Source organism: Lagenorhynchus albirostris, chromosome 7 (genome assembly GCF_949774975.1).
Source record: "Lagenorhynchus albirostris chromosome 7, mLagAlb1.1, whole genome shotgun sequence".
NCBI classification, from domain to species: Eukaryota; Metazoa; Chordata; class Mammalia; order Artiodactyla; family Delphinidae; genus Lagenorhynchus; species Lagenorhynchus albirostris.
In genome coordinates, this window is record NC_083101.1 from 87,903,931 (window position 1) to 87,925,068 (window position 21,138).

The window sequence follows — 21,138 nt, forward strand, 5'->3', positions numbered from 1 at the left end:
TTTTCTTGAATACATCAGATATCTGAGATTCCAGGGCAAAAAACTAGCCCAAAGTCTGGAGAGCTAGGTGGCTGCAGAGAGAAACAAGAATCCAAGCAGTTGCTTAACTGAGAAAGAGAATGCCAAACACCATATAAAATGATTGTAAAAAAGCTAAACAACATGCAAGATCAGATAGGTAATTTCAGCAGAGAGATATAAACTATAGTAAAATTTAAATGCTGGATATAAAAAACACAAACAATAAATGAAGAATGCCTTCAAAGGGATTATCAGTATACTTGATACCACTGAGGAAGGACTCAGTGACATTGAAAAGAGAGATAGAATATATACACACACTTTTATATATATTTGTAGAATATATACACACTTTTATATATATTTGTATCTGTGTATGCTTCAATACAGTATTTGTATTAGTGACCCAGAGATGATACAAAAGTACACAGAAAACATGGTTTGACTTTGTTGAAAAAAGACAGCTTAGTAACAATGGCCTTTCCTATATGCGCATGTCAGGAGGTAGCAGGAGAAAAGGAATGAGGTATAGGATTCTGAATTTTCAGATACTTCCTGTAAAAGGTTTACTTGTTATGAATATACATGTGGCAAATCATAGCTGATATCAGAATAGTTACTAAGTAAGGGGTACATAATTCTATTACAGTGCAGTTGACTTCCAATGTACATACAAAACAAACATCTAAGTGGCATGCACACTCACATAGACACACATAGAGAACTCAGAAAATATTCACATACATTCAACACTGTGCAGTTTATGCAATTTCTTTCTTATTTTTAAAAATCTTATTCTAGTGAATATCTATGAACCAATATTGTTATATTTCATTAACTGTCTTAATATTACATATAAAATAGTTTTTATATAACATAAAGGCTATTATTTACCTTTCTCAAATTGATAAATTTTTCCCTTATTACAAACTCTGAGAGATATTAAACTTTGATGACTCACTGAAAGCTTTCACACATTCACAGCTCGATTATCAGATATTTAATGAGATATCATTTTTTGGGTAAAGGATTACCTATATATGTTGTAATGTTAAATATCTTCCCCTGATACTTACCTGACCAAGGAGGAAGAGTTGTGGGTAAAAACTATGGTCATTCAGGATGTTGTCAGGGGTTTTTCCTGTGTGATATTTCTGATACACTACACTGAGTTCACATGTCCACAGAAATCACATTCACAGGCTTTGTTAACTGAGGGTTGGTGAGTAAATATCAGTATTAAGTATACCCAAACTGTAGAAGCCCAGCAGAGAACAAGTTTATTTCATCACAGCAAAATGTCTGTGTACATGCAGAAGAAAATTTCATTCAACAGTCACTCTTTGGCCCTGTTTCTTTCTACTTTGTACTCTTTCATCTTCCGTGCATGAGCCCCTTTGGTTTTGCTGGTGATAATCTCCACTCCATTCTGACAAGGGACAGGAGAAAACATTAAGAATTTGAGAGGTGTATTTAGTAAGACCTGTCATTGACTTCTACATTTCACTATCCAGAGGTTAAAAATATGATCTCATTTGGATGACAGAGTAGTTGAGAAATTTAGACTAGGTGTGGCATGAGAAAAAAGGAAATGGTCATTGGTGAACAATTAATAGTCATTATATGTCATATAGTTATTACCCTGTGTTAGTCAAACTGAGGTGTGACTTACAGTAGGATTCCCCACATCCATTACCCTGATTTCTTGTCTGTTCTCATATACTGTGAGGTCTCTATGTATTTTCTGCTTTACTGAGAAAGCTGGCTTTTGGCTAAAGGTTATCTCACATTTATTACATTCTCAATTTTCTCACTGTTTGATTTCTCTGATGATGAATGAATTTTGATTGCTGGGACAAAGTTTTGAAATTTTCATTACATTCCCAGGGTTCTCCTGCAGTGTGAGTTTTCCAAGGATTGAATGCACAGAGTATTTCTTGTATCCATTATCTTTATAGAGTTTCTTTGCTGAATTGAATTCTCTGATCTACAATGAGGACTGCACTCAAGATGAGACTGCCTGTGTAAAATATATTCCAAGAATTTCTCTCTTGTGTAAGTTCTCTGCTGTTTAGTGAAAGCTGTTATCTTGCACAGGAACTTCCAAGTGTTCATTATATTCATAGGGGTTCTCTCCTACATGTTTTATTTTGTATTGCGAGACTTGATTTCCAGCTCAGAGCTTTTCCATATTCATTACATTTATATGTTTAGTTCTCTGTGTGGGCTTTCTGATGTTCTCTAAGGCTTGATTTCTGGCTGAAAGTTTTCCCACATTTATCACATTTATAGGGTTTCTCCCCAGTGTGAGTTCTCTGATGTACTCTGAGGTTTGATTTCTGGCTGAAAGCTTCTCCACAGTGATTACAATTATAGGGTTTCTCTCCTGTGTGAGTTCTCTGATGTTTTCTTAGGACTGACTTCTCACTGAAAGCTTTGGCACATTCACTACATTCATAGGGTTTCTCCCCTGTGTGAGTTCTCTGATGTCCTCTGAGATTTGATTTCTGCCTGAAAGTTTTTCCACACTCATCACATTTATAGGGTTTCTCCCCAGTGTGAGTTCTGTGATGTACTCTGAGGTTTGATTTCTGGCTAAAAGCTTCCCCACAGTGATTACATGTATAGGGTTTCTCTCCTGTGTGAATTCTATGATGTCCTCTGAGTTGTGATTTCTGACCGAATGCTTTCCCACATTGATTACATTTATAGGGCTTCTCCCCTGTATGAGTTCTATGATGTTTTCTTAGACCTGACTTCAGTTTGAAAGCTTTCCCACATTCATCACATTTATATGGTCTTTCTCCTGTGTGAGTTCTCCGATGATTCCTTAGGCCTGACATATGGCTGAAAGATTTTCCACATTCATTACATTCAAAGGGTTTCTCCCCCGTGTGAGTTCTCTGATGTACTATGAGGATTGATTTATAGTTGAAAGATTTCCCACATTCATTACATTCAAAAGGTTTCTCTCCTGTGTGAATTCTCTGATGTATTCTTAGGCCTGACTTTGCACTGAAAGCTTTCTCACATCCATCACATTTATAGGGTTTCTCTCCTGTGTGAGTTCTCTGATGTTTTCTTAGGCGTGACTTCTCACTGAAAGCTTTCCCACATTCATGACATTCATAGGGTTTCTCCTCTGTGTGACTTTTCTGAGGCTGAATCAGGCATGAAGTCATAGTGCAGGATTTTCCACATTCATTACACTCATAGGGTTTCACTGTTATTTGAGTTCTCTTATGTACATTGAAAGTTGACTGGTAAGCCAATGATTCTGTACATGTGCCATAGTCAGAGGACTGGTCTATTGTGTGAATTCTCTGATGCACTTGGAGGGTTGAATTATGGCTGAAATTCTTTCCATATTCAAAGGGTTTCACCCCTATATGAATTTTTTGCTGTTCTCTAATGTATAATTTTTGGCTGAAAGATTTCCCTTCTGTGTCAGTTCTTTGAGTGATCCTATTGAAATTATTTCTGTTTTTATCAATAGTATATTCATATTTATTAAACTCATAGTGACTCTTCTCCTCTGGATGATTGCTCTGAGAGATTATCAAGGTTGATTTATTATATTGGTTTTCCCCAAATTTACTGAATTTATAAGATTTCACTTTTGGATGGGTATCCTTAGATGTAACAAGGGCAGTCTTTTCAAGAAAATCCTTTCCACATTCATTATATTCAAAAGTTTGCTGTAAAGTCTGAATTGTCTGATGCTGAATAACTTTGTCTTTATGTCCAAAGGCTTTCACACTTTTACTATAAACAAAAGATTTCTCTCCAGTATTAGTTCTGCGATCCTTAATACTGAGGAGCCAATTCTCACATACATTAAGCTCATAAGCCTTCTTTCTTGAATACTGACAGTGTGGGGTCAATGAGCTAAGAAGCAAGTAAGTAGACCCTGTAGTGTCAAATTTACAAGGCATTGTTTCTGCAGGGAAAATGTTTATGTCCAGAGTACACAGTTTTCTTGAAATTTCTTGCTCTGTAGTCAATGATTTGTTGACAAATAAAACTTGCCTCAAATGTTTGCCTTGGTTTTCTAGGCTCTCCTGTAAGAGTTCATCAGGTTGGGATTCTTCTAAAAGTGAGAAAATTAAAAATATTTAATGATATTTAACACACTTATTATGGAGTGAAATTTATATACATATCCCCCATTATGTATTTGACTCCTTGGTGTCTGGCTCAGTTTCCCAAAAATAAAGTAATTTCAAGTGTATATTCTCTCTTATTTTGTTGTTAAAAAAACTCTTTCTAGTGGAAAGACAGAGAGGAATCTAGAAATGAAATTACATCTATATTTGGTATCTTAAAGTATAATTTTCAAAACCAGGTAGAGAAGAGGATATAAAGGAAAGGAACAATTAAAAAAGAAGAATATATTTGAGAAAGTTGAATCCTGGGAACAGACGAAACAAAGACTGAAATGAATTCAACAAGGATTTTGCACTAATTAGATAACAAAAAGTATCAATGGAGAATTGCTTTCAGTGGCTTTATTGAGATAGAGTTTGCATTAGGGAAGAACACCAGAGACTACATTCACAAACACAGATTACATTGATAACCATTAGTCTATATGATTCCAACTGGAGCTCCATTTTTCCATTCTACACATCAACACTAAAATAAATTTATCATGGGGAATTCCCTGGCAGTCCAGTGGTTAGGACTCAGCGATTTCACTGCCATGGGCCCAGGTTCAATCCCTAGTCAGGGAACTAAGATCCTGCAAGCCACGTAGTGTGGCCAAAGAAAAATTATCATGGCACCAACTTTCTCATGTTGAAAGAAATAATCAGAAACAGAAACATAAATGTATTGGTGGAAGTGAAAAAACTGATGAGAGTTAAAGTAATTTTTCCACCTATATTGGAGTCACCTCTCTTTCCTGGTTCTGGTGCCTTGGTATTATATTAGCGTTGTTCAATAGTGAGTCCCTCTTAATCATCAAATCTTTTAACTTTCCTCTTTTCAATTTGTTTACTCATTTCCCCCAAACCAGTCATGCCCTGTCCAATCCTTAATTCTATTTTCCATCTATTTTTCCACATATCTAGTTTTTATTCACTGTAAGAATCTTAAGGATCATACGTTTCAAACTGGCCCTAGAAACCCTACAAGTATCCTTTATATTTATTTACCATAAATTTCCTGTGCATATTTGATTGCTATTGTCCTCCTGATACCCACGCTCCATGCAAAAATGTCTGTGACTCACAATTTTTAAAGTAAATAACCATCACTGAAATCAAGAGGCATCATAAAACTGATGGCAAATCCATAGTTAAATGAGCAGCATCTCTCTTGGTTGTACCTAAAATAATGGCTCACCATTTAATCAATAGCATCTTACATAATATAAAATATGTTTATGCAGCTTTGCTCACCTTTCCAAAATAAAACCCTCACTGTGATATACTTTGCATCTCTCTGTAATATAAATTTAGTGGTCCATAAAAAGCTCCATGCATAGGAATTACCTAGAGAGTTCTTTTACTAATATAAGGGTTCAGATCCAGCAACACCTACATTAGATGATTCAAAAGTCCCAGAAATTTGACTTGGGCATTTACATTTGTGGATTGTGTTTTCTGAGTGAATCAGTATGAAATGCCTCTCTCCACCTGACTTTGGAATCAGCCTACAATGTTATTAAAAAATATTTATCATGTGACAAATACCCAGAAAGGAAGAGTGAAACAGAGACCATTCTTTTTGGGACATTATAATCCAGGTGAGGAAAGGAGCTCATTCAGTAACTATATGCTACCTGACATAGAATCTCATTTTCTTTTGACACATCCATCAAATGGGCTGAGTTTACAAAAGTAAGAGAAAAAGTATAGGCTAAAGTATTCCAAGATTATATTATAGAAGTAGGAATCTGAGCCCAAACTTAAAATGAGTAATAGTGCTTTCTTCTCTTTTTCTAGCTGAGGTTAGCTATTTTATTTGCTTTTGTTCCAAGAACCACCTTTTGTCTTTATAACGTTTTATAACTATAATGTTTTATCTTTATTACATTTCTTGCTTTGCTTAGTTTTCTTTTAAAACTTTATTGCTTTTAAAAATAAGTATATGAGGCTAAAATTGTTTCCTCTAAGCACCATTTCATCTATAGTGCAAAGAGTCTACTAAACATGTTTTTCATTAAAAAATAATTTCTGGATATTGTACAGTTTTAACTTACTCTTTTATAAAATAGGTTTTTAAAGATATATATTCATTATTAATTTTAAGATAGAGGGATTTAAAATTTTCTCATATTGTTTGCAATTTATAGTGTTATTTGACAATAATATCTTTACTTTGTAGAATTTGCCTAAAATACTTTTACATTTTGTCAATGTTCCAAGGTCATTTAAAAGGAGGTTTATTCTTTGTTTTCAGAATAGTTATGTGGTGTGTTTGCATAACTTTGTTTTCAGAACATAATAGATTCATTTTATAAAATATGCTATTTATAATGTCTAGACCAGAGGTTAGTAAACTTTTTCTGTAAGAGGTCAGAGAGTAAATGTTTTAGGCTTTGCTGGTTATTCACTCTCTATTGCAACAATTCAACTCTGCCTTGTAGTTTGAATATGTAAACAAATGGATATTGCTGTGTTCCAATAAATGTTTCTTTACCAAAACAAGCAGTAGGCAGGATTTGACCTGTGGGCCATAGTTTGCCAAGCACTATTCTAGAGTCCACAGGCTATGGAATGAAATCAGAGAGGCATATTAAGGTTGACTATATCTAATGTGTTCCTATTTCTCCTTATAACACTTGCAGTTTTTTGTTTTATGAATCCTGATGAATAACTTATTTGGTGTACTAATATTTTAAACTTTTATGTATCCTTTAAAAATTATCTTCTTTAGCATTATCAAAATGTCCTTTTTCTCACCTGATTTTGACCTGAATTGAACTTTGAGATAAATAAACAGAGTTGTTTTTATGTTTATAGTCTTAACAACTCATGACTGTATTTTCAAACTTTCTAAATTATTTTCTAGGTGTATCTCTGAAACAGTATGATAGCATTTTCTCTTAATAGGTGTATTAAGATCCATTTACATTGGTAGTTCATATGTCAGATATGTTTGTCTTACTCTATGTGTGTTTGCATAGCTTTTGTGCAGAAAATGTTTAACACAGCAGGCCTGAGACTGCTACCCTTAGAAAGGCCTGTTTACAAGATTAGCCCTTAGCTGGCATCCGGGAACTTAGATTTTGAGATGGTTCCCAAGATTCCCAGAACTGCTAAGAGGGACTCAATGAGCCTAAACTGTTTGTACAAACAATATATTTATGCTGAACACCTAGTTTCCATCTGAAAGCCTACGATTTTGATACATGCTAGACAGAGGGTGCTTACATGAGCAGCCCCCAGTGAAAACTCTGGGCACCTCATCTCAAATGAACTTTCCAGGTACATATTTCACATGTGTTGTCACACCTGGTTTTCTCTCAACTTTGCCCCATGCACCTTTTCTCTTTGTTGATTTTGATTTGTATGATTTCACTGTATAAATCTTAGTTATGAGTATGCCTATATGCTGAGTCCTCCAAGGTGAGTTAATGAACCTGATGATGATCCTGGGGACCCTTGATATACAGCTTTATAAGAAACTTTTCTAGTAACAGATCTGTTTTCTTTGCTCTGTCAAATGTAAACAATAAGGAAGGTTTCAGTTTGCTCTAGTTTTTATGCTTTCTAATTATACTATGCAATCATCTATTTACTTTGATTGTATATAGTAATTTATTATTATATAATGATAAAATTTGATTATTTCTCTCTTCTGATCTGTTTACTCCCAATTTTAGTTGTTTTATTAACTTTTCTTTGTTTTTATCTTTTTACTGTTAAATATACAACCATTACTTAATTTTTCAGCTTCAAAGGGTACACTTAGCTCCCATTTTTTAAAGATGAGAATATCAACATACTTACATTACATTCCTTTCTTTAGTTGTCCCCCTTCTACTTTTTAATAGATCTATTATTTCTAATGTTTCAAATGTGAAGGCCTCTAATGGGAGAGTGCTGAAAAACATTTCAAACTGCTCACTTCTAGGTGATCACTTTGGATCTAATTTTCTTGCGTGCCTTCTGCCAGTATTCAATAACTCACCTGGGGAACTTCTGTTTACAAATTCTTTCTCTAATAACCATGGATCTTCTCCTTGTTCCAACATGAAAATCAGTTCTGGTTTTGTAAAGCAGTACCCTGTAAAAGGGAAATACTTTAGCACTTGAGTTAGCTGCATAGGTTTTACTGTTTCTGAATGTGAAGAAAGGTATAGCTTCAGAAGTGGTACATTGAGGGTGCTTGCTAGAATTTTTTGGGGGGGGCAGAAATGACAGCAAAAAACATTTTCTTACACTCATAACGGATCCCTCTTCTTAAACCCTTAAGTCACAAGCCTAAATAACATTAAGTTCTAAAATAGTCAATGTCTGTGCTTCAAATGAGATTTCGTAAGGACCAATTTCATACCTGACCATAATGGAGTAAAAGGAACTGATTTACCCTTCATATCAGACACCTAAAAAAAACCATACAAACTATATGAGATGGGTTTTAGACTCTGGAAAACAGGCAGTACAGACAGGGATACTTGAGAATAGAGAAACAAATGAGGTGAGCCCTGTGCTTATCACAGCTTATTGCTTGGAGAGTTTTCAACCCATAATGCAAAAAGAGATCACCAAAACAGAGCCTAGCTGGTTCAGTAAGTTACGGCAACAGAAGTGGATTTTAAGGAAGTCATGAAAACTAGGATTTGTAAAATAAAATACAAGAAAAGAAAGATACAGTGTATTTCTCTATATGCAGAAGGATCTCCTGAGTACTTGGAAGTGTAAGGAAAACACTTGAGGTTGGGGGGAAGACCAGTGAAAAAAGAGTAGCCTGAAGTATTACCAAAGCACACAGAGAAGTAGGAACTTCTGTTTCTGTTAGCCAGCGTAGAAAAACTTCCTAATCCATGGCCAATTGGGTAGAATAACCAGAAGGGTATTTATTGACTTGGTAGAGGAGCCAAATTAGTCCAAGAGTAAAGTGAGCTCTGAATCCAATATAACAAAGCTTAAAGCAAACCTTGAAAGGATCAAATTAATTCCAAGTAATTTAATTACATTCCAGAAAAGGCCCCAAAAGATTTAAAATAATACAACAAAACTAGCACCTAACAATATAAAATCCACAACATTTAGCCTTCAATAAAAAATTACTAGGTATGAATAAAAGGGATATATGACTGTACTCAAGGAGAAAAATCAATCAGTAAGCCACAGAGTAAGAAATGACACATACAAAATTAATAATCAAGGCCATTAAAACAGTAAATATACTCCATGATGAGAATAGAAAGGGAATTTATTAAAAAAAGAAGTTCCTAACTGAAATTCTAAATATGAAAAATATCTGAAATGAGAAAACAAACCAAACAACAAACAAAAAAACACTGGATAGATTAATAGTAGTATATATACCACATAAGGAAGGTTAAATGACCTAAGGTAGATAGATAACTTTAAAGTATAGAAATAAAAACTATGAAAGAAGAAACCCACAGTGAATAAAGACTGGAAAATAATAAACAGAGTTATTTCTGTGACCTGTGGGATAAAGTTATGTAACATGTGTAATTAGCATTTCAGAAGGAAAAATGGAGGATGGAAAAAATAAGGGGCAAAGGTTCAGTTTTTGAAGAAGTGTATAAACCGACGGATCCAAGAAGCTAACTGAATGCCAAGGAGAATAAACATGAAGAAAACCACACCAAGATACATTAAAATTAAATTGCTAAAACCAGTGATAAAGAGAAAATGTTCAATAGATAGTGAAAGACATAATATGTACAGAGGAAAAAAACGAATGAATGTCTACTTCTTGTCAGAAATTATACAAGCCAGGAGACTATGAAGTGACAATTTTAAAGTACTGAAAGCAAAAAAGTCAACCTAGAATTTTATGCTTGGCAAATATGTCATTTTCAAACAAACAAAAATTGAAAGAATTATCACCAACTGACATGTGTTACAGGAAAGTTAATTCTCTAAAAGAAATTCTTCAGACAGAAGAAAAATGCTATTGGGTGGAAATTTGGATTAATACATAGAAAAAAGAGCACCATTATCTGGAAACAAGAGGATAAAAATAAACTTTTCTCATTTTCAGAACTCTCTTAAAAAATAATAAATTGTGTTTTAAAACAATAATGTACTGTAGGAAATGGGAACTAGCGAGAGTTGGGAATGTTAGGGATTTTAAAACTTATGTAGATCAGGCATGCAGAGCTGCTGTGGAATTTGTCAATATTTACTATGAGACAATGGACAAAAGAAGATGGGCACTAACCAGGCTCTATCTGGACAAGGCCACTTTAATATGTAATGGAAATGTTACAGGACTGGAAGCCCTAATTTTTTTGAGATACAGCCTTCTGGTGAGTTCCAGGTCAATATGTTAGATTGCCAGCCAGTTCATGAGCAAGCTACTCAGGCCCAGACTACAGTTCTTTTTGTGACCAGTGGAACTGTGAAGTTTGATGGAAACAAACATTACTTCAACCAGAACTTCCTGCTGACTGCTTAGTCTTCTAACAATACCGTGTGGAAGACTGCAAGTGACTGCTTCCATTTTCAAGATTGGGCTAGTAGTCAAAGGGGGCAAAAGTCCATTCACTTTTGGTCCATTAGTTCCAGCAACAGAAATTTATGTGAATTAATTAATTTCGTTGTAGAAGCACTAAAAACTAGTATGTGCTGAAACTAAATTTAATATTTTTTTTATTCCTAGTAGCACCTTTTCTAGCAGCTGCCAGTTTGAATTGTTGCCCTTAAGAGCTTTAATGCTAGTTTTCTACATGCCTTTTATAAGTTCCACTAATGACATTCTTCCAGTAATATTAACGCTATGATCTCTGTACTAACATACTGTGAGCCCGGCATATCGCAAAAATGAAATCCTTTTATTGTACTGTCTATGGGATATCAGCACAATGTAACCTCTCTGGGAGGATGTGGAGGTTTTTTTTTTTAATTTAGTTAATTTTGTAGTACAACATGTACCTATTATTGGTAAACAGTGGTAATGCAGTTTTAATATAAGGCTTTTTCAATCAGTTCAATGAACACATTACTAATTTAGGTTTATATAACTACTCTGACATACTAGAATCTCATGTAGAGATGTTCAATAGTCTTTTTATGTTAAGAAATGCGGGTTCTTTAAATGTCGGCCTGTTTTCCTATGAAGTGAATTGATCTACTAGAGAGGTGTAAAATGTTCTGGATTGATACCTGAGTGCTGAATACACTCAGTGGCTTAAAAGCAAACTTCTTAAAAACATTTTTCTTGGCAGCTCCAGGTCTGTAACTTTAGGTAGTGAATGGTAGGTAGTAGGACTAATAGCTCTAATGGGAGAATGTGGAGTGAGAACTGTAGAGATCAGAGGTTGGCCAAAAGTAAGGCAGGGTATCAAATGGTATACTTCTGGTACTTGTTTTCTACCTCCTAAAAATGTAGCCTAATTTCAGGATTTAAGCCATTAAGGTAATAAGTATCCTTACCAAATGGTCATGAATGTCACTTTTGTTCTAAGAATTATTTTTAAAGGTTTTTCCAATTCACCTCATGCTTATCACCAATAAATGTCTCAATTTATTCAAGAACTTATGGGGGTAAAATGTCAGCAATAAGCTTGATCCTGCAGCAGGGTCTGACAGGGAAGTTGGAAACAAAGCCATCGCTCTCTCTTTGGGGCCCTTCTAAGTCTTCCACATGAACTTCAGGCCAAAAGTCTCATATGTACTACCCACCCCCAAAGTGAGTGATTTGTTCCCTGTGTTTACACTGTCAACTGCACAATCTTTTTACTAAAGTTAAAATCATCTAATCTCATCATTTCTTCTTCCATATGGCATTGAGCAAATAAATCTGTTATAAAACATGTTTCTGTTATGTAGCTAACACTTTGTCTTTTTAGAGAAAATAAAGAACAGCAGATCTTCATAAGCCCACATACTTCAAAAGAACCAACTGATTGATTTTACATCTCAACATCTAAAGAAAAATAAATCTAGCTTTGTTTTTGGTTAAACTTCAAGCGTCTTTCCATTTTTGAATTTACTGTTTTCATGTTTTTACACTAGATGTGCCAGCTTTGTTTCTACAATGCAGCTCAAAGTTAATGTTTCTTGCCACTTAATTTGAAAATCAGTGATTCATTTACTCTTGTCCCAAACTACACATTACATTTCTGATATATTAACAAAATAGAATTAAGTAGGAGAAGGGGATGGAACTGATTTTAGACCACACCTTCTTGTAGTACTGACTAAAACTTACACGTTATATTCTACACAAGGTGAGTTTATTCTAATTTTAGATTGGCTTTTTAAAACCACAGCTTTAGCAGCAACAATCAGATTGCCCAAACACTGCCCTTTCCCTTAAGGAGAACAGTCTCAGGTAAAAGCTGGATATAACTAGCAATAACGGAATTGAGTGGTTGTATACTGTTCATGAATTGAATGTTTTACGACTTGTATATGAATTGCTTTTTCCAAATTTGGAAAAATTTCAGCCATGTTTTTGAAAATTTTTTTAGCCTTTCCTTTTCTGACTCCAAAGACACAAATGTTAAGAGATTTTGTTGTAGACCCATAGTTCCCTGATGTTCTGTTCATCTGTATTCTATTTTGTTTTTCCTCTGTAATGATTGAGCCATTTCTATTGTCCCCTTATAAAGTTCAGTGATGTTTTTCCCCTCTTTCCTCTCCATTCTGCTGTGCACATGCACTGAGGTTTTTTTTTTTTTTTAAATAAATGTTTTATTTTAGAATAGCTTTAAATTCACAGAAAAGTTGCAAAGAGAGAAAGGAGAATTCCTGTATAACCTGCACCCAATTTACCCTACTGTTAACATCTTACATTACTAGCAGATTTGTCATACCTATTAATATAATATTGATACATTATTAAATAGAATCTATACTTTATTCAGATTTCCTTGTTTTTTTTTAACCTAATCATTTTTTTTCCTGTTCCACAATTCCATCCAGGATACCACATTACATTTAGTTATCATGCCTCTTTAGCCTCCTCTAGACAGTAAGTGATTATCTTTTTTGGTAATCTTGACAGTTTAGAAGACACTGTAAAAAGGTCCTTCAGTTTGGGTTTGTCTGATCTTTTTCTCACAGTTAAAAATGGGGTTGTATTTTTGGGAGAAAGAACACAGTGGTAAAATGACTGTCATTCTTACCCCACCTTATCAAGGGTACATGCTATCAATATGACTTATCATTGATGAGAACCTGGTTGAGGTAGTGTGTGCCAGGATTCTCCAATGTAAAGTTACTCCCCACCCCCACCCCTACCCCCATGCATACTGTACTCTTCATTTTTGTTAATTTTTAAGTTTTTAATTTTTGGCCGTGCGGCATGCAGGATCTTAGTTCCCCGACCAGGGACTGAACTCATGCCCCCTGCAGTGGAAGTGCGGAGTCTTAACCACTGGATCACCAGGTAAGTCCCCATATTGTACTCTTTAGAAGGAAGTCACTAGGCACAGCCCACTAAATGGGTGGGGAATTCTGCTCCACCTCCTTGAAGGTGGAGCAATTACATAAATTATTAGTAATTCTGTGACAGAGATATTTCTGTTCTCTCCCATTTATTTACTTAATCACATATCAGTATGGACTCATAAGTAATTTATACTTTGTGTTATAAACCAACACTATATTATTTTACTGCTCAAATTGTTGCAGCTTTGGCTATTGGGAGCTCTTTCAGTTTGGCTCCTATGTTCTTTGACATACACCCATCATTCTGTTTTTGAGTATTTCCTTAAGTTCCTACATACTCACCTTCTATGTTCCATGCCCCCAGAACCAGCCACTTCTCCATAGTTGCTTCCTTTTATTGGAGAATTGTACTAGAAATTACTTATAGATCTATTTCATTTTCTATTTCTTTATAATTTTGTTTTGGAAAACAATGGGTTTCTAGGAATCTGACCATTTCATCTATGTTGTCCAATCTGCTGGCATATAATTACTCATAGTATTTCCATAATTATTTTATTTCTGTGGAATTGGTAATACTGCCTCACTTTCATTTCTGATTTTAGTTAACTTGAGCCTTCTTTTTTTCTTATTCAATCTAGCTAAGGTTTGTGCATTTCATTACCTTGTCAAAGAACCAACTTTTGGTTTCATTGATTTTCTCTACTGTTTTTCTAATATTTATTTTATTTATCTCTTTTCTAATCTATATTATCTTCTTCCTTCTGCTGGCTTTAGGTTTAGTTTGCTCTTCTGTCTCTCAGTTCCTTAAGCTGTAAAGTTAGGTTATAGATTTGGGATCTTTTTTTCTTGTTCCGTATATGTGTTTACAGCTACAAATTCCCACCTTAAGTGTTACTTTCACCATATCCCATGAGTTTTGGTATACTGTGTTAACATTTTTACTCTCTCAAGGTATTTTCTAATTTCCCATATGATTTCTTCTTTGACTCATTGGTTTTTAAGAGCATCTTATTTTCTATATATTTATGACATTTCATTTTCTGTCTGTTAATGATTTCTTGGTTTCATTAATTTTGATTGGAACAGATACTACATATGATTTCAGTCTTTTAAAATGTGTTAAAACTTGTTTTGTGATCTATTCTAGAGAATGATTCATGTGCACATAAGAAAAAAATGTGTAGTCTACTGAACTTGGGTGGAGTCTTCTATGTATCTGTTAGCTTCAGTTGGTTTATGATGTTGTTCAAGTCCTTTACTTAATTTTCATCTGGTTGTTTATTCCATTATTGAAAGAGGAATATTGAAGTGTTTACTACTGTAGAATTGTATGCTTTTCTCCTCAATTCTGTCAATGTTTGCTTCATATATTTTGAGACTCTGATGTTTGGTACATATATGCTTATACATTCTTTTTGGTGGATTGACCCTTTTATCAATATATAATGTCCTTTTCTGTCTCTTGTAACCATTTCTGACTTAAAGTCTACTTTGTCTGATAATAGTATAGCCTCCCTTACTGTCTTTTGGTTACTATTTGCATAGAATAACTTTTCCCATCTTTCATTTTCAATCCAAATGTGTTTTTAGATCTAAATTAAGTCTAAGAATAGAGTTGGATCAATTTTTTTAAAATTCATTCTGGCAATCTCTATCTTTTGATAGAATTAATCCATTTACACTTAAAGTAGTTACTGACAAGTAATGACTTACTTCATCTACTTGGCTACTGGTTTCTGTTATGTATTATAGTTTTTTTGGCCTCATTTCCTCCATTACTGGCACCATTTGTGTTTAGTTGATTTTTTTGTCCTGATATATTTTGATTTCCATCTCATTTCTGTTTATGTATATTCTGTAGATTTTTTTTATCATGGTGTTTATATACATAGCTATAACAATTTAATTTAAATTGATGTCAATTTAATTTCAATCATAAAAAAACTCTAGAGCTCTATCCTCTACCTTTATGTTACTGATCTCACAAATTAAACCTGTATACATTGTGAGCCCAATAACATAGATTTATAATTATTTTTATGTATTTGTTAAATTTTGAAGAAAAAAAAGTGTTGCTATATACCAAAGTTAAAATAATACTGGCTTATATATTAGTCCATGCCTTTGCCTTTACTGGAGATGCTAGATGCTAGTCACCATCTAGTATCCTTTCATTTCAACCTGAAGAACTCCCTTTAACATTTCTTATAGGGCAGCTCCGGTGGTAATGAACTATCTCTGACTTTGTTTATGTTAGAATTTCTTAATTTTCCCCTCAATTTTAAAGGACCATCTAATGGATATAGAATTCTCATTTGACATTTCATTTCTTTCAGCACTTTCCATATATTATCCCACTGCCTTCTGGTCTCCAAAGTTTCTGGGGAGAAATAGGGTGATAATTGTATTCAGGGTCCCTTGTAAGTGATGAGTCCCTTCTCTCATTGCTTTCAAGATTTTCTGTATGTACTGTGACAGAGTATGTGCCTCACTTTTGGTCTTTTGGGGCTTACACTTACAGTTCATTGAGCTTGTTGGATTTGTAGATTCATGTATTTCATCAAGTTTAGAGTTTTTAGCCATAAGTTTTTCAAATAACTTTCTGTTCCTTTTTCTCTCTTCTCTTTTGGGACTCATATTATGTATTCATTGTCCCTCTTGAAGGTATCCCACAAGTCTTTTGGTCTGTTCACTTTTCCTCATTCTTTTTCCTTAGTGATTCTCAGATTAGGTAATTTTGACTATCCTATCTTCTAGTTCTTTTTTCTGTTTTTTTGTCTCTTGTTGAAGTCCTATAGTGAATTTTTCATTTCAGATATTACACTTCTCAACTGCAGAATTTCTGTTTGGTTCCTTTTAATTTTTCCATCTTTTTGTTGTTATTCTAGTTTTATATTGTTTTCCTGATGTCCTTTAGTTCTTTTCCATGTTTTCTCTTAGCTCTTTGGTCATATACATATATTTTTTTGCGGTACACGGGCCTCTCACTGTTGTGGCCTCTCCTGTCATGGAGCACAGGCTCCGGATGTGCAGGTCCAGCAGCCACGGCCCACGGGCCCAGCTGCTCTGTGGCACGTGGGATCCTCCCGGGCCAGGGCATGAACCCGCGCCCCCTGCATTGGCAGGCGGACTCTCAACCACTGCACCACCAGGGAAGCCCTCTTTGGTCATATTTAAGACAGTTATCTTAAACTGTTTGTCCAGCAAGTTTAATGTCTGGGTCCCTCAAGGGTGGTTTTGCCTATCAAATAATTTTGTTCCTTTCAGTGAGCCATGTTTTCCTGTTTCTTTGTATACCTTGTGATATTCTGTTGAAAATTGGGCATTAGACTATTATAATGTGGCAACTCTGGAAATCAGATTCTCCTCTTCCCCAGGGTTTGCTGATTTTATTTTTTTAACTGTTGGATGCTGTAGTAGTTCATCTGTCTTGAGACTTTTCCAAACTATTTTCTTGTAAAGTCAATTGCTTGTAGTGTGTGATCACTGAACTCTCCATTCCTTTAATTCATGCTAAGTTCATGAGAAATATTAGTCTATAGTTTTCTTTTAGTTTTCTCATTGCATATTAGAATTCTAGGCTCATGAAATGGTGGAGAATTCTTCCCTGCTCTTTACCTTCCTTGAAGAGTTTGTATAGAATTGGTGTTATTTCTTAAAAGTTTGGTAGAATGCACTGGTGAAATCATCTAGGTCTGGTGTTTTCTTTTTTAGATGGTTTTAAACTCTAAATTAAATTTCTTTTATAGATATAGAACTACTCAGGTTAGTTATTTTGTCACAAGTACATGTGGAAGTTTGTGTTTCAAGGAATTGGTCTATTTTGTCCAAATAATCAACTTTATGGGCACAGAACTGTTTGTAGTATTATACTTTTAGTGACTAAGGGATCAGCAGTGCTGACTGCTCTTTCATAACTGGTATTGGTAACTTGTGTCTTTTCTCTGTTAGCCTAGGTAGAGATTAATCAATTTATTGATCTTTTCAAAGAACTCATCTTGTTTTAATTTTCTCCATTCTTTTCCTATTTTCAATTTCACTGATTTATGCTCTAATTGTTATTGTTTCCTTTTTCTGCTTGCTTTAAGTTTAATTTCCTTTTCCTAGTTTCCTAAGGTGGATACTTTGGTTACTGATTTTAGATCTTCTTTCCTATTATGTGCACTTAGTGCTATAAACTAACTTCTGAGTATTGCTTTAGTTGCAACTCATTTCATTTTAAATGAAAAATTATTTTTCATTTAAAAAAATTCTCAAAATTTCTCTTGTGATTTCTTATTTGATCCATGCATCATTTAGAAACGTGTTGGTTAATTTCCAAATATTTTGAAGTACTCCAGCTATCTTTCTGTATGTGATTTCTTATCTACTTCTGGTGTAGTCTGAGAACATATTTTTAATTTCTATACTTTTAAGTTTGTTAAAGTGTGCTTTTTGGTCGAGAATCATTCTATTTTGGTTAACATTTCATGTATACTTGTGAATTAAGTGTATTCTCTTGTAGTTGGAATAGTCTATGTGTGTGTGTGTGTATTCACACAAATATATGTGTGTGTGTGTGTGTGTGTGTGTGTGTGTGTGTATCAGTAGATCCAAATTGGTTGATAGTGCTGTTCAGGTCATCTATATCCTTACTAATTTTATGCCTTCTTGATCTATCAATATTGACAGAGCAGAGTTTAAGGCTCCAACTCTAATAGTGGATTTGCCTATTTCTCTTTCCAGTTCTATCAGTTTTTTCCCCCTGTATTTTGAATTTGTTGTCAGGTACATAAATGTTTAGGACTGTTATGTCTTCTTTAGAGAATTGACCTCAGTATGCAATGTTTCTCTATCTTTGGTAATCTTCCATGTTTTGAAGTATACTTTGTCTGAAATTAGTATACTTACTTCATTTTTCTTTTGTTTGGTGTTAGCATGGCATATTTTTCTATTTCTCTTTACTTTTAAGCTATCTGAGTCTTTGTGTTTAGATTACCCTCTTGTAGCCATTCATTTTATATGAATCCATTTTATATCTTCTCTTAGTGTATCATTTAAAATCTTTTTAGTGGTTGCCTAGTGTTTACAGTATACATTTTAAATAATCTACATCCACCTTACAATAACACTATAACAATGCCACTTCACATGTAGTGCATGCACCTTATAACAGTGTATTCCCTATGGTCTTTGCCATCCCTTGTGCTACTGCTGTCATTAACTTATCCATATGCTATAATCACCTAATACCTCGTTACTGTTGTTTTCAATTGCATCCTGAACATTCTAAGCATTGTTATGTAACTGGATCTTCTTTATCTTCTGTTATAGCAGGCTTCCTCTGACACGGTGGCAGCTGGAGAGGGAAATACTGTTTCTCACTGCCACGTGAGGTTTGAAGTCTAGGTTCTGCACTTGGCCTCTCTGGACACCATGGGGTAGGGACTGGACCCACTTTTTGCTGCTAGTCAGTGCTGAAAGTCTTGGTTCCCCACCAGGCCTTCTCTGCCATCACCCTATTAGAAAGGTGGAGTGGTACCTTGTTAGAGCAGAATGAGGGATGTCAGTCTTTACTAATGGAGGTGGGCTTCACTTTTTTCCATGGTGTTTTAGCTGAGGTAGGGCAGTTTTCTAAAATTTTCTGTCTTTCTATGCTGCTCCTTTCCTTTTCCCTGTCTAGAGGAAACAGCCTTTACTTGGGCTTTTTTTGCCTGTGCCCATTGGTGTTTCTGGGTTGCTTGTTTTATACAGCACCCAAGCTCAAATATGTTAGACAAAAGTAAAACTGAGGAAACTGTTTTTTCTTGGGTTCTGAGATCACTAGCCAGTCTGTTTCCTTCTCTCCACTGTCCAAAGTCTTATGTTTGTTTTATATATAATGTCTAGGGTTTTAGTTGTATTTAAGGGGAGGAACAGGGTATGTCTAATCAATCATATCTGAAACTATCAGTCTCCAGAATTTTCATACTTAAAAACTGCTTTTAAATTTTTGTGTAACGTTTAAATATGTAAAATATTTATGTAGTTCAAAAATCCACACTGTATAAAAAGATACATTCAAAGGCTCATATCCATTCCTGTCCCCTCCATTCATTCCCTTCCTTCCCATTTTTATTACTTTATGATTTTCTTCCAGTATTTCATTTTTGCAAATATAAGCAATTACATATATTCCTGTCTTTCTTACTCAAAAGATAACTTTTAATACACACTGTTCTGCTTCTCTCTTTTTTACTTAATATATACTGAATATCACTCCTTACCTGTTTAAAAACTCTTCCTATACTATGGTTGCTTAACATTCATTTGTGGGTAGATGTAACCCAAGTTTAAGTCAACTAGTCAATGATGAACATTTGTGTTGTTGATGTTTTATCAACTATGCTATGATGAATGACCTTGTGTATGTATCATATTATACCTGTGCAGGTATAGCTTTAAGATAGATTCCTGGGGATGAGATTGCTGGGTAAAATCTAATACATCTGGAATTTTTTTTAGTGCCAAAAATGTACACTTATTAAAGGCAGATCTGCTTGTGTTACTATTTTATTTAAAACCTTTAATGGCTACCCATTGCTTAAAAACTTCAGAATATGGCCTCAATATATTCTCTTGGTCCTCTTCCACATCTTACACCATATGTCTATCTTTTTTTTTTTTATAAATTTATTTATTTATTTTTGGCTGTGTTGGGTCTTTGTTGCTGCTTGCGGGCTTTCTCTAGTTGTGGTGAGTGGGGGCTACTCTTCGTTGTGGTGTGCAGGCTTCTCATTTCAGTGGCTTCTCTTGTTGCAGAGCACAGGCTCTAGGCATGCGGGCGTCAGTAGTTGTGGATCACGAGCTCTAGAGGGCAGTCTCAGTAGTTGTGGTGCACGGGCTTAGTTGCTCCGTGGCATGTGGGATCTTCCCGGACCAGGGCTCGAACCTGTGTCCCTGCATTGGCAGGCGGATTCTTAACCACTGCGCCACCAGGGAAGCCCCCACATGTCTTCTTGCTTTCTTCATTCCAGCTTCACTAATCTATTTTTAGGACCCTGTGCTCACTATCTTCTCGTCTACCAAGAATCTTGATGCCTGTTCTCTGCTTGGAATACTTACATTTTTTATTTCACTTCTTCCTACACTTTCCTTAGAGCTTCCCTCAAGCATCACTTTATCGTAACATTTCTTTTTGAGTTTGAAAAACTTTATAAAATAGTAAATAGTCCAGTGAACACCTCTCCTGATATATCCTTCATCCAGTATCAACAAATATCACACCTTTTTATTTTTAGTTTTTTAGTTTTAGGCTGTGCTGTGCAGCATGCAGGATCTTAGTTCCCCAACCAAATATCTAACCCATGCCCCCTGCATTGGGGTCATGGAGTCTTAACCACTGGACTGCCAGGGAAGTCTCATATCACACCTTTTTTATGGAAAGATTTCATTGCACTCCCTAAAGTCGCTATTAGAGAAACTGCATTGCATATTTTTGCTTCTTGATGCCTATCAAATTTACAAAGTTACATTTGGTTATATAATTTAAGTTTCCCTCTCAAATGTTGAGCTCCCTGAAAGCAGAGATGGACTGCATTTTGTTCAC

The 21,138-nt window shown here is 34.8% G+C and overlaps 2 protein-coding genes and 1 pseudogene across 7 annotated transcripts in view; 1 reads left to right on the plus strand and 2 right to left on the minus strand.

Annotated features, from left to right (window-relative positions):
* Positions 1-562: 562 nt before the first annotated feature.
* Positions 563-4,039, minus strand: ZNF782 (zinc finger protein 782). The gene has a single exon (XM_060155418.1). The coding sequence runs from the start codon at positions 3,954-3,956 to the stop codon at positions 2,232-2,234; it is 1,725 nt and encodes a 574-aa protein (XP_060011401.1). The 5' UTR covers positions 3,957-4,039; the 3' UTR covers positions 563-2,231.
* LOC132523786 (zinc finger protein 782-like) overlaps positions 563-21,138 on the minus strand; it is a 54,723-nt gene continuing 34,147 nt past the window's right edge. For 5 of the 6 annotated variants that reach the window (XM_060155423.1, XM_060155424.1, XM_060155425.1 and 2 more), the window contains 3 exons: positions 8,161-8,256; positions 4,051-4,111; positions 563-1,450 (listed from right to left, as the gene is read on the minus strand). In XM_060155423.1, coding sequence (XP_060011406.1) covers positions 1,396-1,450; positions 4,051-4,111; positions 8,161-8,256 — 212 coding nt within the window. In that variant the 3' untranslated portion in view covers positions 563-1,395. The remainder of the gene's footprint in view (positions 1,451-4,050; positions 4,112-8,160; positions 8,257-21,138) is intronic. The other variant, XM_060155420.1, reaches the window with a different exon arrangement.
* LOC132523098 (NTF2-related export protein 2-like) lies at positions 10,253-10,803 on the plus strand (annotated as a pseudogene).